We start from the raw sequence: 16,950 nt of genomic DNA on the forward strand, positions 1-16,950 counted from the left end.
CGCACTGGTTTCATTAAAGAGGTTCTTGGCATAAAAGTTAGCTAGTGAGATCAAAATAAACACCCAGACTCAATTACCTTTTTCTATGACCAGGTCCCAGATGGCTCTCACCTCTCTGGCTCACACTTCGAACCACCCGGTAGGGCAGCAAGGATTACTCAGGGCTAGCAAGAGAGAGAGAGAGAGAGAGAGAACGCCAGGGAGTGGCCTTTTATTGGGGAACAAGAAATTCAGGGGAAAATTCCATCCAATGAAGGTCGAGGGGGGCAGCACTCCAAGGTCAGGGTCAGTGATTGGCCTTAGGGTCAGTGGTCAGTCACACCCCCACACGGACAGGCTCTCGCACTAGGAGAGGGTCGGGAAAGCTCCGACACAGTTTAGCCAGAGCCCCTCACACCCAATCCGGGAGTTGCCCAATCACGTGTGAGAATGGCTTCCCACAAAGATAGGTTCGAGGTCAATAGCTTGTGCTTTTCTTCTCCAATTTTTTTAAGTTGTAGATGGACACAATACCTTTATTTTGTTTATTTATATGTGGTATATGTGGTGCTGAGGATCAAACCCAGTGCCTCATATGAGTGAGGCAAGTGCTTTAGCACTGAGCCACAACCCCAGCCCTCCAATTTTTTGTTACGAATATGTTTGTAGCTCTAGGTTCAGTGGGCACTGCTTCTATCTTAAGCCCTACTGCTGGAATTTGTGAGAGCTTATCCCTGGATCTGGACCTGGACTTTTTCTGGCTACATCTGTAACAGTTAATAAACCCTTTATTCCAGAGACCCCCTTGGTCTCAAGAGTTTTATGATAATCTCTGGGAACTGTGGGTCCCAGGGTGAATCAGGATTTAGTTTGAGGACCATGGTGGAGGTGGGCCAGGCTCACATATGTGAACCACTGGCCCGCAGTGGGTCACGAAAGATGGATTTCCCTGTGTTTCACTTTTTAGAGAACTGAAAACCTTTTCCTGTCAATGTCCCATTTGATTAGGGTAATATACCAAAAGTTGTTCAGATCTTTTAGGGTCAAGATAAACATACCTCCTCTCCCTCTTTCCCACAACTTCCTTCCTGCCCAGATAAGTTTGTTTTAAAACACCATCCTGTGCCTTGTAGAGATATACAGTCAGCGCTGTGTATCTGCAGGTTCCATTTCTATGAATTTGATCAACAGCTCATGAAAATATTCTGAAGAAGATTTTCCTCTGTGCTAAACATGTACAGACTTCTTTTTTCTCATTATTCCCTTAAAAACAATGTAGTTTAACAACTATTTGCATAGCTTTTAAATTGCAGTAGATATTGTAAGCAATTTAGAGATGATTTCAAGTATAAGGGAGGTTGTGCAAATATTCTGTGAATATTGCACCATTTTATATAAAGGACTTGAGCATCCTTTGAGATTTTGGTGTCTAAGAGGGATTCTGGAACCAACCCTTCATGGATATAGAAGGGAGAGTGTATTTTTCTACATTCAACATTATGCATTTCTCGGTTGGGGATGTGGCTCAAGCGGTAGCGCGCTTGCCTGGCATGCGTGCGGCCCGGGTTCGATCCTCAGCACCACATACAAAGATGCTGTGTCCGCCAAAAACTAAAAAATAAATATTAAAAAATTCTCTCTCTCTCTCTAAAAAATAAATAAATAAATAAAAATAAAATATATTTAAAAAAAAAACATTATGCATTTCTCACCTTCTACTTTGACTGGGGAGCTTCAGGCCTCTAGCCCTGGATCCAGGACATGGGGAAATCAATCACCATGTGTAAAGGAGGAATGGGCCAAGCAGTACACTGGCCATCCCAAGTCTTGACATCAATGCTTATGATCTATCTGGCGTTTTCTTCAGAGCCTTTGTGGTGTGTTTGGGGTCCTCCTGACTCATGAGCTAGGCTCCTGATAACTTAACAGTGTTCAAACATTAATACCCTCAGAACTTTCCAAGTATGCCATGCCATTTCATGCCCTGCTTTCCTATATGTTCTGCCTAGAACAACCCTTGTACCCTCAGCACCTTTTAATTTTTAATTATTTTTTTATTTTTATTTTATTTTAATTAATTATAATTAATTAATTTTGAATTAATTTTGAATTTTTTATTTATTTTCATTCATTAAAATTTATTAATTAATTTTGAATTTTGTTAATTTTGAATTCATCCTTTAAGATGGCCTGGTGATCATTAGCCTGTAAAGATGAGAATTTCTCCTCTTTGTTTCAAGTCTCCACGTCTTATTCCCCAACCTTCATTAATGCATTTGTCCATGTTGCTGTCTTGAAGACAAAACTTATGGCTGGTTCACATTTCTCTCTAGGGTCCAACACTGACTTTATACATAGTATCTCTTTAGCAAATGTTTGATGAACAAATGAATGAATAAAGGAGTGAATCTAAATTGTGCAGAGCACTCTAGGCCAAATTGCCGAAAAAGTAGATCAGGAGAAACAGCCTCTTGGGCTTCCTTTTCCTCTGTCTAGAACAAAGGTTTTTTATTTGTTTGTTTTTTTGTCACTATGATGCTGAGCAAAAAAAGTCTTAATTAATGTTGAAGATAAAAATCCACACCCTGAGTATCTGCGACTATGTGCCTCCCACAGCACCTTTTATAAAAGGTTCTCAACAGAAGAACCTCAAGGCATGCTGGTCATTGGCATGCTGGCTTCTTAGAAAGACCTGAAGGGCTGACTTGTATTGGAATCCTGGGTCTTGCTGTAGAAACCAGCTTGCTAAGGAAGATATTAAGTTTCCTTGAGGAATTAGGATCTCTTTGATGAGATATTCAGAGAGCTCTTTCAGACACCAGTAGTGAGAAGCATGGTGTCAGCATCCCATTGGCTGAGTATAGAGGTGAGACTTTTATATGTGATCCATTCAAATAACACCAGTTAAAATGTAAGTGAAGACTCTGTTCTAAGTTTCTTACATGGAGCTAAAATGCTGCATGCACCTATCAGTTAACGCCCATTCAGCCAATACCCATGGTTAAAAAAGAGGGTTTTCACTTCATCTTCAAGAGTCTAGCAAGTAGATATATTTGTCACTTTCTAACCCAAACCCCAAAAGAGAAAAACATCTGGTGGGAAATAATGCCACATATTCTCTCTCCTCAGAGAAATGAAGTGCTAAATGTCATTTCCCCAGGGTTTGGGTTAAATCTGACACCTGGGGGATGTTACTCAGTGATAGAATGTTTGCCTAGCATGTGCAAGGCCCTGGGTTCAATCCACAACTCCAACAACAAAAAGAAATAGCTCCCAAACCCCAGACTTCCTCCCCATTCACCCACCCCCATCTGGCAGAGTGGAAGTTAGCTTTTTTTCTTCAATTAACAGAGCTAAATTGAGCTCACTTGCTTGTCCCCCCACCGTGTGTGAGTGTGTGTGTGTGTGTGTGTGTGTGTGTTTGTCATTAGAGCTGAGCTCTGGGAAATAGATAAAAATTATCATTGATCTCAACTGAAACAGTTTACTTAGGAAGGGGCAGTCTAATTTATTATCAGCACTATAAATAACATCAATTAAAATGTACGTGAAGGTTCTGCATTAAGTTTCTTCCATGGTTTTCTTTCTTTAATCCTCATATCAACCTAAGAAAGAATTCCTGTTACTATCCCCATTCATTTACTGAACTAGTAAAAAACGAAAGTTAAGGACAAAGATTTGACAACTTAAAGGATGCCAATATGGGGACAAGAAGATGTTTCAAAATTAGTATTAAAAAGTTCTTAGCAACACTTTGTTCTCCCAGTTAGAAAGTTAATTACTCTGTTTATAACGTGGATTCCTTCAGCAATAACCAACTGGCTGACTTGTTAACTTTCTTTCCACTGATGGTGTAGACCAGGGTTCAACAAACAGTGATCCCCAGACCAAATCCAGCCCTCCACCTGAGAATGTATAGCCAGCAAGCTAAAAATGATTTTTACATTTTTCAAATGGTGTGTGAAGTGGGGTATCTTTGACATGGAAGTATATGAAATTCAAGTTTCCAGGGGCATAAATGAAGTGTTTTGGAGCATGCGCAGTTGTCTATGTGTTCTCTGTGGCTGCTCAATGGCAGGCTTGAGGAATTGTATCAGGGAACAACAAAGCCTAAAATATTTACTCCCTAGCTCTTTACACAAAAAGCTTGCAAACCCTCCTATAGAATATACTTCAGGCCTGTTCCTATTTGAATTATGCCAGATTTTGAATTCCAAATCTAAAAATGTGTTTTGCTGTAGTTTAAGACAATTTTATATCTTTACATCCTGTAACATAACTCTTCAGAATAAGGTGGACACCATTATCTGAGTAAGATCCACTTGGGATCAGCAGTATAAATTATGTAAAACTTAGAATTCTAAGAAAACTAAACATCCCCCTGTTTACATGAGTTCACCTGACATACTTTTCCTTTAGCCTAAAGACAGACATCAGCTCAGTCCCAGTCAATGTTTCGCTAATTTTGAGGCAGCAAAATAGAAGTTTCTAGACTTTGACCTATAATGTCATGAAAAAGAACTCACAGTGAATGTGAACCATCTCTTGAGCAAAGCCTCATTGTTTGCATTAGCTTGATTGTATTAATATGATTCTTGTGGACCAAGAACAGACAGCCCTTCCTGTTGGGGCTGGTTTCCTCAGTGTGAAATCTGTGCATTTGAAAGGGTTCATGCTTGCTTTAATGATTTGCTGTTGACTCTTAAAATTCTTAATGAATTTTAAATGAGACCCTGCATTTTCACTTTGTGTAAGACCCCATACATCCCTTATGTAGCCAGTTCTGCTTCCTATACACAGTTATAAGCTCCTGCATTCCAGGGAAAAGAAAAGAAAGTTCTCATATAACAAAGTTTTCACCTATCCCCACAGTATGAAAGGATCCTGTAATCACTGTCCTGCTTGGTTTCACCTATAAGCTATGTGAATCTGAGGGAGATGCTTAACTCCTCTGAACCTCTTTGCTCTCAGCTATAAACTCGGCTGATAATATGCATTCTATCTTGGGAGGTTGTTGTTGGGGGATGTTGCAAATGGGGTAACACAGGCAAAAGAGTTCACTTAGCAAACTGGACCCTTGTAGAAATGCAAAGCACCCTTTCCTTAGGTGAGGATGGGTCAGAGAGATGCTAAAGGGAAGAGAAGGGTCCAGAAGGTTTTCCAGAGGGCTCAGAGTAGTCTGGCAACTTGCCTCCACCTGCACAATGGTTAGTTCAGATATCAGCAAGGGGCAATGCAGGATTAGAAGAGACAAACAGGCACACATAGAAAGAAAATGGAGACCAAGTGAGATATTACATCTGGATGGTGATGCAATGACCCAGAGCTAGCTCAGCACGTTTATTATATAATTTTTTTTCACCAAAATGTTATTTGTAGAGCTAGGCATGATGATGTGCACCTGTAATCCCAGCGGCTTGGGAGGCTGAGGCAGGAGAATTTTGAATTCAAAGCCAGCCTCAGCAAAAGCAAGGTGCTACACAACTCAGTAAGATCCTCTCTCTAAATATAATACAAAATAGGGCTGGGGATGTGCTCAGTGGCCAAATGCCCCTGAGTTCAATCCCCAGTACGCACTCCCTAGAAAAAAATGTTATTTGTGGGAAAGTTTCTGCAAAGCAGGCAGGCTTGAAATTCACACTCTGATGAGACATTATGGTTCTCTTGCTATGCTCAGACTCCTCTCTCTCTGGGAGTCAGTCTCTGAGTTTCAAGGTTAAAACTGATAATTCTGAGTTTTTGCACAGAGTGACCATGGGCGGATGTCACCATAGCAACTGGGCAATGTTAACCTGTACTTTTGCACAGAGGGATCCCAATGCAAGTGCACCACAACCACGAGGCAATCAAACATCTTGATCCACATCATCGCTCCCCACAGTAACTGTTATGCTGTGCCTTAAACTAATCTCACACCACAGCCTAAGCCATTTCCAAAATCACAAAGTCCTGCTTATATCACCATCCTGCTTAAAACCCTTCAGGGGGTCCCCTTTGCCTTTAGGATGGACCAGAGTCTTGTAACCCAAACTATGGGCCCTAAAGTAATTCCCTTTATAAAAGAATCTCAAATAAAGAATAAATGGTATAAAAGCCACCCAAAAAGGTCTAGGTCATAGCTAGTCTAGCACATTGTTCCACTTGCCTTCAAGCCCCTTGAGAATGAGCACTTCAAGAGAGGCAGTCTGGTCTTGGAACAATGGCCTAGAACAATGCCCAGCATAGAGTAAATATAAAGGAGAAATTAAAGCTAGATTTGGACACAGGCAGCTGAAGGTTTTATCTTCCTCTGCTACCTCTTAGGGCTGTGACCTTGGATAAGACCTTGGGCACTGAACCTTCATTTCCTTTCCTAGCTGTGAGGATTAACTAAAGCAATACATGGAGGTGCCTTGCATGAGATAAGAGGTGCATGCGTAGTAGTGCCGCAGTCTGGCTGGGCACAAAATCATGAGCCACTCAAGCAGGAACAAATTTTATTTTTTGAAACTGCCACCAATGTCCGGTACGCGCCCGGGAAGATTTTCGATCCACCCACGCGGCCTCCTCCCTGACCCGCAGAGAGAGCTCCTCCTCCGGAACTCCCTCCTACTGTACTTCCCCAACCAATGGGAACTCTCCAGGAGTCCCTTAGCCGGCCTAGGTGAACAGTAGGAGTCCAATATCCATATGAATGCAAATCTTAACATAATCATATCATCTCAATGGCTAGCTGGCGTCACCTTTCGACCAAAAATGCCATGCATCATATACTTGGCTCTTAGCATCTCCCCCCTTCTGTTTAAGTAACAAGCAATCTGGCTAGGGACCGTGCCTGTTAGTTTTGTCCAATTCAACATATGGTTCTTACCCGTCATCGGAAAACTGACTTTTAGGCGTCAGCCTCCTGTCTTAGGTTGATACCACTGCAATTGGATCATACCCGTCACTGACTACCGGTCCAGCATATAGCCATACTTGTGGATAGGCCTATGTACCAGTGGGGGGGTGAGGTTCTTTGCCTCACCTCTGTTGGCCCCCAAATTTGGCCTTGGTGCCGGTGGGGGGGTGAGGTTCTTTACCTCACCTCTGTTGGCCCCCAAAATTAGACCATCACTAGTAGAAGGGAGGAGGATACAGAAATGTCATGACACCAAGTCAATTAACGGCTCCTAGGAAAAATTGCATTACTAGTGACACATCAGCAAAGATACGCTAGCACTACCATAATTCGCTGCATCAACAAATAGATCACAAAGCATACAAGTGATACATAGTCCAGGCAAGTTCTGTAAGCAGTTCAAAGCAGAGGAATCTATCAATATGTCCATATCCTGCCAAAATAAAGCATACAAGTGATACATAGTCCAGGCAAGTTTTGTAAGCAGTTCAAAGCAGAGGAATCTATCAATATGTCCATATCCTTCCAAAATAAATCGACTCATTGATTGAGCATTACTTGTTGAGTTATAAATCATTGATGTATCAGTTTACACGGTTTGTTGTGATAACTCTCGAAGAAGTTGTAGTTTGGTTTTATCTTTGTCTTCACTGGCACTGGGATGAAAATAGGAATTTTGACAATGATGCTAAAAAAAAATATGTAACATTTCAACAGGTACTAAGAAAACAATATTTAGAACAATTTACATTATCCTGAACAGAATTATTAAATATAATGAAAAGGAAAGGTGAAAGTAAACAAACAGATCTGTTAACCTTCTATTTGTTCATATATTAAAACAATTCTCAACAGCTGTTTACCCAAATTAAATTAAACTATTAAAATCACGTGAATAATAAAAAAAAATTTTGGATCCATGTGCATGAGCGCTCCTCATATGTGATATATGGACATATGCACATACAGACATACAACACAAAACAGAAGTGTGCACACGTAACATATAACACATAAGACAATAGTAAAGGCCTTGTAGCTTTACCTAGGTAAAATCTCCATTGCAATGTTCAAAAACTCCACAGTCAAAAAATAAAACTGATCAGAAAAAACATTAACCTAGGTCTGTATGAGCTCAAAAATAAAATAGAACTTTATGATGTGGAAAAAAGCAATAATAAAATAGATATTGAAAAAAGCATCCTGGTTAATCACTGTCGCAGATGTAAGAATAGCCAAGCTGGAGATCTGGATATCAGCTGTTATGGATTTGAGTCGAATCATCTTCCTTTTGGTCTGTAGAAATTGTTTTAGTTAGTCTCTCTGGAATCCAAATCTGCTGCTGTTCTTCCTGTGGAAAAACACAAACAGAGCGCCGACTCCAGACTATCACTGGGTCAGGACCTTTCCATTGTCCTGTTAGAATATCTTTCCAAAGTACCTTAGGCTTATGTACATTTTTTGGATACAAATGTCTTTCCGCAGCACTAAGCCCTGATGAATCCAAATTTTAAAAGTTTAGAGTAAAAAGGGTTATTTTAAGTTTATCTTTGGGGGATATATACCCCTTTCCAATTCCCTCCTTTTGTTTTAATAAGTACATTTTAATAGTTTGATGAGCTCTTTCAACTATGCCTTGTCCTTGTGGATTGTATGGAATTCCTGTTATGTGAGTAATGCCAAATGATGAGCAAAATTGTTTAAAAGAGGTGGATGCATAACCAGGACCATTATCGGTTTTTAACTGTTTTGGAACGCCCACAGTGGCAAAATTTTGTAAGCAATGAGCTATAACATCTTTAGTTTTTTTCTCCGGCATGAAGGGAGCCCATCAGAAATCCAGAAGAAGTATCAACTATAACATGTAAATATTTTAATTTTCCAAATTCTGGCAAGTGTGTGACATCCATCTGCCAAATATGGTTAGGTATCAGTCCTCTAGGATTGACTCCAAGATTAACTTGTGGTAAAAATGTCACACAATTTTGACATTGTTTTATTATATGTCGGGCTTGTTCTTTAGTTATTTTAAAATGCTTTTGTAAAGTATTAGCATTGACATGGAACCTTTTATGAAAATTTATAGCTTCTTCTATTGTGGAGAAAATATGTATGTCATGTGTAGATTTATCTGCTAACTCATTGCCCAAACTAAGGGCTCCAGGCAATCCTGTATGTGCCCTGATATGTCCTATAAAGAATGGATCTTTTCTGTCCCAGATTAGACTTTGTATAGTGGAAAACAAAGAGAAAAAGTAGAAGAAGGGGAAATCCTACCAGCATCTTCAAGGGATACTATAGCATTAACTACATACTGACTATCAGAAAATAAATTAAATACAGAATCTTTAAACATCATAAAAGCTTGTAATACTGCATTAAGCTCTACCTTTTGAGCTGATTGTTTGGGTACTAAAAATGTAAAAGTTTGATCAGGGGTAACTACTGCTGCTGTACCATTATTTGACCCATCAGTGAATATATTTGGAGCATTCATGATAGGGGTTTTTTTTGTCATCTTTGGAAAAACTATAGGATGTTTAGACCAAAAAGACAACAAAGGATTAGACGGTAAGTGATTATCAAATGAAACATTAGATTTACACATGATTATTGCCCAAGTATTTAACTCATTAGTTAACTCATCAATTTGATCTATAGTATATGGAGTAATAATTTTATTGGGAGAAATCCCAAACACTCCCTTGGCTGCTTTTATTCCTTTGAGTATTAATTGTCCTACAGCCTCAGGATATCTAGTAAGAATAGTGTTAGGAGAATAAGATAAATGTATCCACAATAATGGACCTTCTTGCCAGAATACTCCTGTAGGAATATTTTTTGTTGGCAGTACAATAAATAATAAAGGCAAACTTATATCAATTCTATCCAAATGCATATTTTCCATATATGTTTCAATGATTTTTAATGCCTTTCTTGCTTCAGGCATCAACATGCAGGGTGAATTTGGATCTGATGGACCTTTTAGAATATCAAATAAAGGTCCCAACTCTCCTGTTGGTATGCCTAGATAAGGCCTTATCCAATTTATGTCTCCTAATAACTTTTGAAAGTCGTTAAGTGATTTGAGTTGATCTACTCGTATTTGAATTTTGGGTGGACGGACCATGGTTGAGGATAATAAAACCCCTAAATAATTAATTGGAAGATTTAATTGTACTTTATCTATTGCTATCTCTAGATTATAATTTTTTAATAAATTTGTAAGTGTGGCATAACATTCTAGCAATGTTTTTTTATCTTTATGTGCCAATAACACATCATCCATATAGTGAAATATTTGTAGTTCAGGATTTTGATTTCTAAGTGGCTGCATTGCTTTGTTAACATAAATTTGACACATAGTTGGACTATTAGCCATCCCTTGAGGGAGTACTTTCCATTCATATCTCTGATCAGGACCTTCATGATTTAGTGCAGGGATAGTAAATGCAAAATGTGGACTATCCTCGGGATGAATTGGAATTGAAAAAAAAACAATCTTTAATATCTATAGCTAAAACATACCAGGATTTTGGTAAAGCAGACAATTGGGGAATCCCTGATTGAGCAGGTCCCATAATAACCATCTCATTATTAATGGCTCTTAAATCTTGCAATAATCTCCATTTACCAGATTTCTTTTTAATGACAAAAATGGGAGTATTATGGGGAGATATGGAAGGTTGTATATGTCCCTCTGCTAATTGTTGTTTGACCAGGTCATGGGCTATTTGTATCTTTTCTTTAGTCAGGGGCCACTGAGGAACCCACACTGGTCTTTCTGATTTCCAAGTAATTTTGATTGTCTCAGTGGCCCTTTCTGAAAATCCAATCCATGTCTATTTGTTTCTTGATCTATTTGAATTGGTGCTGTCATACCTTGTTCTTGTTTTCTTAATCTTTCTTCTTTCCTAAAGCCTTGTCTAGCCCTAGTAGTGGGCGCATTGGGATTGATGTTATTTGTTAATGTCAAACCTAATTGATCTAGGACATCTCGTCCCCATAAATTTATAGGAAGATGATCCAATACTATACTGTGGCTGTATAGTTCCTTCACATCCTTCAGGATCCTTCCAATCTAATACCATTGCACTTCTATGGGGATTAGTTGCCACTCCTAGGCCTCGAAGCGTTTGAGTGGCTTGTTGTAATGGCCAATATTTCGGCCATTCTTGATGAGATATGATGCTAAGGTCTGCACCTGTATCAAGTAGCCCATTAAAGTCATGTCCTTGAATATTTAGTTTTAGCATGGGGCGAGAATCTAGATTTAAAGACAGCATAGCCCAATCTACACCTGTGGAGCCTAATCCCTTGGAACCTCTTTCTACAGTACGACTGGAAAATTTATCATGTAGGCTGGGTATTATTAATAACTGTGCTATTCTATCTCCTGGTGAAATTACTGATATACCTCTTGGAAAACTAGCTATAATTTTTATTTCACCCTCATAATCGGGATCAATTACCCCAGGACTTATCATAAGTCCTTTTAGTGTTGAAGAACTGCGTCCCAATAATAAGCCTACTGTTCCTTGGGGAAGAGGTCCTTTTACTCCTGTGGGAATGATTTGAACTCCCATCTCTGGAGTTAGTACTGCTCTGGCAGAGGCGCAGATGTCCAACCCTGCGTTCCCTCTAGTTTGTTTGATGAGGGATTTAATGGATAATGCGTCCTGGGCACTACCTTGATGGTGCTGCTGGGTTCCTCCATTGCCCCGTATATTTGTGGTTTTGGGCCCCGGAGCATTGGGCCCTCCAGTCCGTTTTTTGGCAATGGAGCCTGATGTCTTTCTCCACGATATCGTGGGTAAACACTTGGTCCTTGTCTGTTTTTTGATAACGGAATACCCTCTATGGTGGTTTGAGAACGGCATTCATTAGCCCAATGTTTCCCTCTACGGCATCGTGGGCAAATACCCGGTATTCTATTCCTTTGATACCTAGCCTTGTTAAACCCTCCTCCTATGGGGCAACTCCTTTTAAAATGTCCTGTTTGATCACAATTATAGCATGTTTTTGGCCTGGCATCTAAAGCCTGTTGTACTGCTGCTAAGACTTGCCCTTGTTCATTAATGTCTCTACATAATTTAATATATGTGTTTAAATCTTCATGTTTCCATGGTCTGATGACCTCTCTGCAGCAACGATTTGCTTGGTCATAAGCCAGTTGTTTTATAAATGGTATTGCCTGTTCTGTATCTCCAAATACTCTAGAAGCTGTCTGAATAAGCCTATCTACAAATTCAGCGTAAGGTTCATTAGCTCCTTGTATTACCTTAGATAATTGTCCTTGTAAATCTTCATGCCCCTGTAAAGTTTTCCATGCCCTAACTGCATCTACAGCAATTTGTGCATATAAGCCAGGATCATATTCAATTTGTTGCCGTTGACCCTCATAAGGTCCTTTTCCTAATAACATATCTAGATTTCTTTGAGGGTAACTGGCTGCTGCATTTCGCCTAGCTGTCTCCATGCAAAATTCCTCATTGGCAACCTTCCATAACAAATATTGTCCTCCATTTAGCATAGATTGACACATGTTAGCCCAATCTGCTGGCGTCATGTCTAAGTTGGTAATGGATTCGACCATGCTCACAGTGAAGGGTGCTTGTGGCCCGTAGGTTGTTACAGCCTCCTTTAATTGCTTCACTGTTTTGAAATCTAAAGCATGGTGAATTCGTTGCCCTCCTGCCTGCTCAAGTACAGGGCATGCTAATCTTTGGGGTCCTGCCTCAGGATTCCGTCCATCAACTATGGGAGTTGAGGGCCGCTCAGCTGTGAATGGAGCTGTTGGTTGAATTATGCCCTCTGGTGATAGAACGGGGTTAGTAGCAGCCTCCTGTTGTAATTCCCCGCCTGATGGTTGTTTTTCCTCTAAGCTTTCTTTCTTCAAATCTTCCTCTGTCTGACTAGCTTGAGAGACCTTCTCTTTCGCTTGACCTAACATGTTTTCTACCATAGTCTGGACCTCTAACAATTTACTTAACAGTCTTTCGGTTTGTTTTTTACTAGTTTCTAATCTACTATAAAGGTAACGCAACCCAATAAGATAGCATAAAACAAAACCGAAACAGAATGAAACAAAAACCGAACAAAGAATACTTGTATCAATTTTCTCTTTCTCAGGGCCCAACAACTTCAAACCTTGAGCCAACCATTTTTCCCAGTTTGCCTGAGAAAATTCTAGGGATAGGCAGCTTGAAACAAAAACAAGATAAATCAAAACGAGAACACATTGTTTTTTGAAATGGTCACCCATTTTGTTGCCTTCCCTCAGGGGCGAGCAATTTTACTCACCTCCAAGCTTCAGGCGTTCCCCGTGCGGGCCGCCAGTTGCCTCAGTCTGGCTGGGCACAAAATCACGAGCCACTCAAGCAGGAACAAACTTTATTTTTTGAAACTGCCACCAATGTCCGGTACGTGCCCGGGAAGATTTTCGATCCACCCACGCGGCCTCCTCCCTGACCCGCAGAGAGAGCTCCTCCTCCAGAACTCCCTCCTACTGTACTTCCCCAACCAATGGGAACTCTCCAGGAGTCCCTTAGCCTGCCTAGGTGAACAGTAGGAGTCCAATATCCATATGAATGCAAATCTTAACATAATCATATCATCTCAATGGCTAGCTGGTGTCACCTTTCGACCAAAAATGCCATGCATCATATACTTGGCTCTTAGCATATTAGGTGAATGTGTTAGTCAGCTCTCCGTCACTGAGACAAAATCAATTAAGAGGAGGAAATATTTAATGGGCTTCTGGTTTCAGAATTTGCAGTCCATGATGACTTGACTTGAATGATTCCAGGCCTATTAGCAGAACATTAGGGCAGGGAGGGTATTGGAGCAAAGATGCTAACCTCATAGTGACCTACTTCTCCAACTAGGCCCCACCTAAAGTTTCCATCACCTCCCAATAGCACCACCAGCCGGGATCAAGCCTTTATCACGTGAGCCTTTGGGGAATATTCCTGATCCAAACTATAACAGTGAATCAAAAAGTTGTAGGATCTAGAGGTCAGTGTGTCAGTATTGGTGACCTTGCTAAAACAACATGCAATGAATCATTTCATCCATGAATAATAGACAAATGGATTATAATGCAGTTAAAATTATTATTGTTGCAGGCATAGTAGTGCATTCCTGTAATCCCAGCGGTTCAGGAGGCTGAAGCAGGAGAATCACAGTTCAAAGTCAGCCTCAGCAATTTAGCAAGGCCCTAAGCAACTTAGTAATATCTGTCTCTAAATAAAATATTAAAAGGGCTGGGGATGTGGCTCAGTGGCTAAGCACCCCTGGGTTCATTCCCCAGTATGGAAGGAAGGAAGGAAGGAAGGAAGGAAGGAAGGAAGGAAGGAAGGAAGGAAGGAAGGTTATTAAATTTCTTTAACAACTAGACTGGAAACTTTTTAAAAAGTAATTTGACTTCAGATTCCAATTTTGATTACTCTGCCACTTTTTGCACTTCTTTCATATGAGAATAGTCTAAATCACCAACTTTAAAAAACAGAAAACAGGTTGACAGGGGCTGGGGATGTGGCTCAAGTGGTAGCGCACTCGCCTGGCATGCATGCCGCCTGCGTTCGATCCTCAGCACCACATACAAATAAAGATGTTGTGTCCGCCAAAAACTAAAAAATAAATATTAAAAAATTAAAAAAAAAAACAGAAAACAGGCTGACATTGTAGCTCGATGATAGAATGCATCATACCCAAGGATTAAATCCCCAGCACCAAAGAAATAAATTCCATTTTCATTTTACCCTTTCATACCCCAATTCAATTCCTTTGATTGTTTTACACTCTGAGGAGGTTATAGTTACTTTGTAGTTCATTTGTTTTGTCCAAAAGGACTACCCCTAAATAAAGTTTGGGATATTACTTTGTGTTTCTAAATTGGGGTCCTCTTCTAAGGTAAAAGGTTTCTTCCCAGAATCTCTCCTGTGGGTCCCATTTTACCATTTTGAGAACATGGGCCTATTAATTTCTTTCAAGAAATTGACATCTCATGGAAGAAAATGCATGTACAATTTTGCATACTTTATTTTTCCAGAGGGTTCTTGTATCCCATGAATTTTACCCTTGGGGATGAGTGCTGTCAAGTTAAGAACTCCTTCCCTTAGACATAAATTATTAGAAAAGCTCATATGTGTCCCTCCAACCCTTTCACCTTCCCAATGTAGTTGCACTTCAAAGGGGAAACTTGGCACTACTGAAAGGACTCAAATTATACTAGTGGAATTGAGTTTCAGGGTCTAGTGACAAGTAAGCCATAGAAAGTCCAGGGCCAGAAAGAAGCCATTACTTATTTTTTATATTTATGATATGGTGTGTTTATTTTATTGAAATTCTCTAACACCATTGTGGTTCAGTATCCATGTGCCCCCAGCCCCCACATCAATGATATAATAGCTGGAATTCTGACAACACAAGTTTGTAAGCCAGAATCATAAACATAAAAATGGAGATGACCCATAGGTTAACATGCTGCTGTTTTACAGGAAGAAAATTCATATTATATCAGTGAAGTGGAAGCCTATTTGACCGTCTCAAATCCAGGTTGGTACTTAGAGAATGGCTGTTCGAGCAGCCATGATACTCTGCTTCTGGTTAGCTTATTTTTCATATCTTTGAATCTGTTAATTTTGATGCTGCTTTTTAAGAAACAAAATGAGGAAGTAGGGGACTGGGGCTAAGTTCAGTGGCAGAGTGCTTGCCTAACACATGTGAGGTCCTGCTTTCAATCCTCAGCACCACATAAAAATAACTAAATAAAATAAAGGCATGCTGTCCATCTACAACTACAAAATAATAATAATAATAATAATGAAGTAGCCTGCAAGAGAACTCTGGGGGAATTTGCTACCTGCATGCGCTTCCTACTGACTGAGGCAGGAGGATCACAAGTTCAAAGCCAGCCTCAGCAACTTAGCGAGGCCCTAACCAACTCAGTGAGACACTCTCTAAATAAAATATAGAAAGGACTGGAGATGTGGCTCGTGGGTAAGTGCCTCTGAGTTCAATCCCCAGTACCAAAAAAAAAGAAAAAAAAAAAAAAAAAGCAAGAGGCAGGTTGATGAGAAAGAAAAAGAGGTTTTTATTCAAAACCAGCTCTGAGGAAGAAAGATAGAGATCTTTCTGTTTCAAAGCTCATCTTCCAGGACTCAGGAGAATAGAAAACTTTTTTTTTTTTTTGGTGGGGGTGGAGGATTGGGGGGGGCAGTGTCTGGGGATTGAACCCAAGACCACTTCACCACTGAGCTACATTCCCAGACCCCACCACCAACTTTTGAGACAGGGTCTCACTAAGTTGCCTAGGGCCTTGCCAAGTTGAAGAGACTGACCTCAAACTTGCCATCCTCCTTCCTCAGGCTTCAAAATTGCTGGGATTAAAGGGGTGCCACTTCACTTAGTCACAGAAAACTTTTAAAAGAGAAGGGACACAGAAACAAAAAGCAGGAGACAAACATGTAGATTTAGCTGTGTAAATCAGAAATATGTCATAGTCTCAGATTACCTAGAGCAGTCAGGGCCAAGGGACAGCCCCTCAGCCTCCATTCTCAGTATGAAAAAGTTTAGAAGTGAAAAAAAAAATGGGAGTTTTTACTTTCAAAGGGGCTGTTTCAGTAGAGCAAATTATTCTCTACACTTGGGATCACACACTTGTTCTATGAAAATAAAGAGAAGGCCAAGCTCCATTTGTTATTAGCCATTAGGGATCCCTAATTATTCCAACTGATAATTCCTGCACTCATGGAACATACATTCTGGAAAGGGAGGGGACCCCACACGAACACATTAAATTATAGGACACTATTAAGGGCTGGTACCTTCTATGAGTAGTGGAAAGAAATGGAAAGCTGATTCTGATCAGCCTTAGGGAATCCTCAGGGGAGGAAGGCAGCTCTGAAGAGGTGAGGTTTGAGCAGATATCACCATTTAGGACTATCTGGGCCTGAGCAAGCTCTTTTCTGATGGCAAGACAATAGATGCACAGGCTGTACCAAGCGGGCTTACTATAGCACCTAAGGACCAGCAGGGCACTTCGGCACCCAAGACAGGGAACTCACAACCCACGAGGTCTGGGGGAT

The 16,950-nt window shown here is 40.2% G+C and overlaps 1 protein-coding gene across 2 annotated transcripts in view; it reads left to right on the plus strand.

Annotated features, from left to right (window-relative positions):
* Nucleotides 1-16,950, plus strand: part of Lamp3 (lysosomal associated membrane protein 3) — a 45,494-nt gene that overhangs the window by 14,013 nt on the left and 14,531 nt on the right. For both annotated transcript variants that reach the window (XM_027942099.3, XM_027942098.3), the window contains exon 4: nucleotides 15,361-15,418. In XM_027942099.3, coding sequence (XP_027797900.2) covers nucleotides 15,361-15,418 — 58 coding nt within the window. The remainder of the gene's footprint in view (nucleotides 1-15,360; nucleotides 15,419-16,950) is intronic.

Source organism: Marmota flaviventris, chromosome 8 (assembly GCF_047511675.1).
Source record: "Marmota flaviventris isolate mMarFla1 chromosome 8, mMarFla1.hap1, whole genome shotgun sequence".
Classification (NCBI taxonomy): Eukaryota; Metazoa; Chordata; class Mammalia; order Rodentia; family Sciuridae; genus Marmota; species Marmota flaviventris.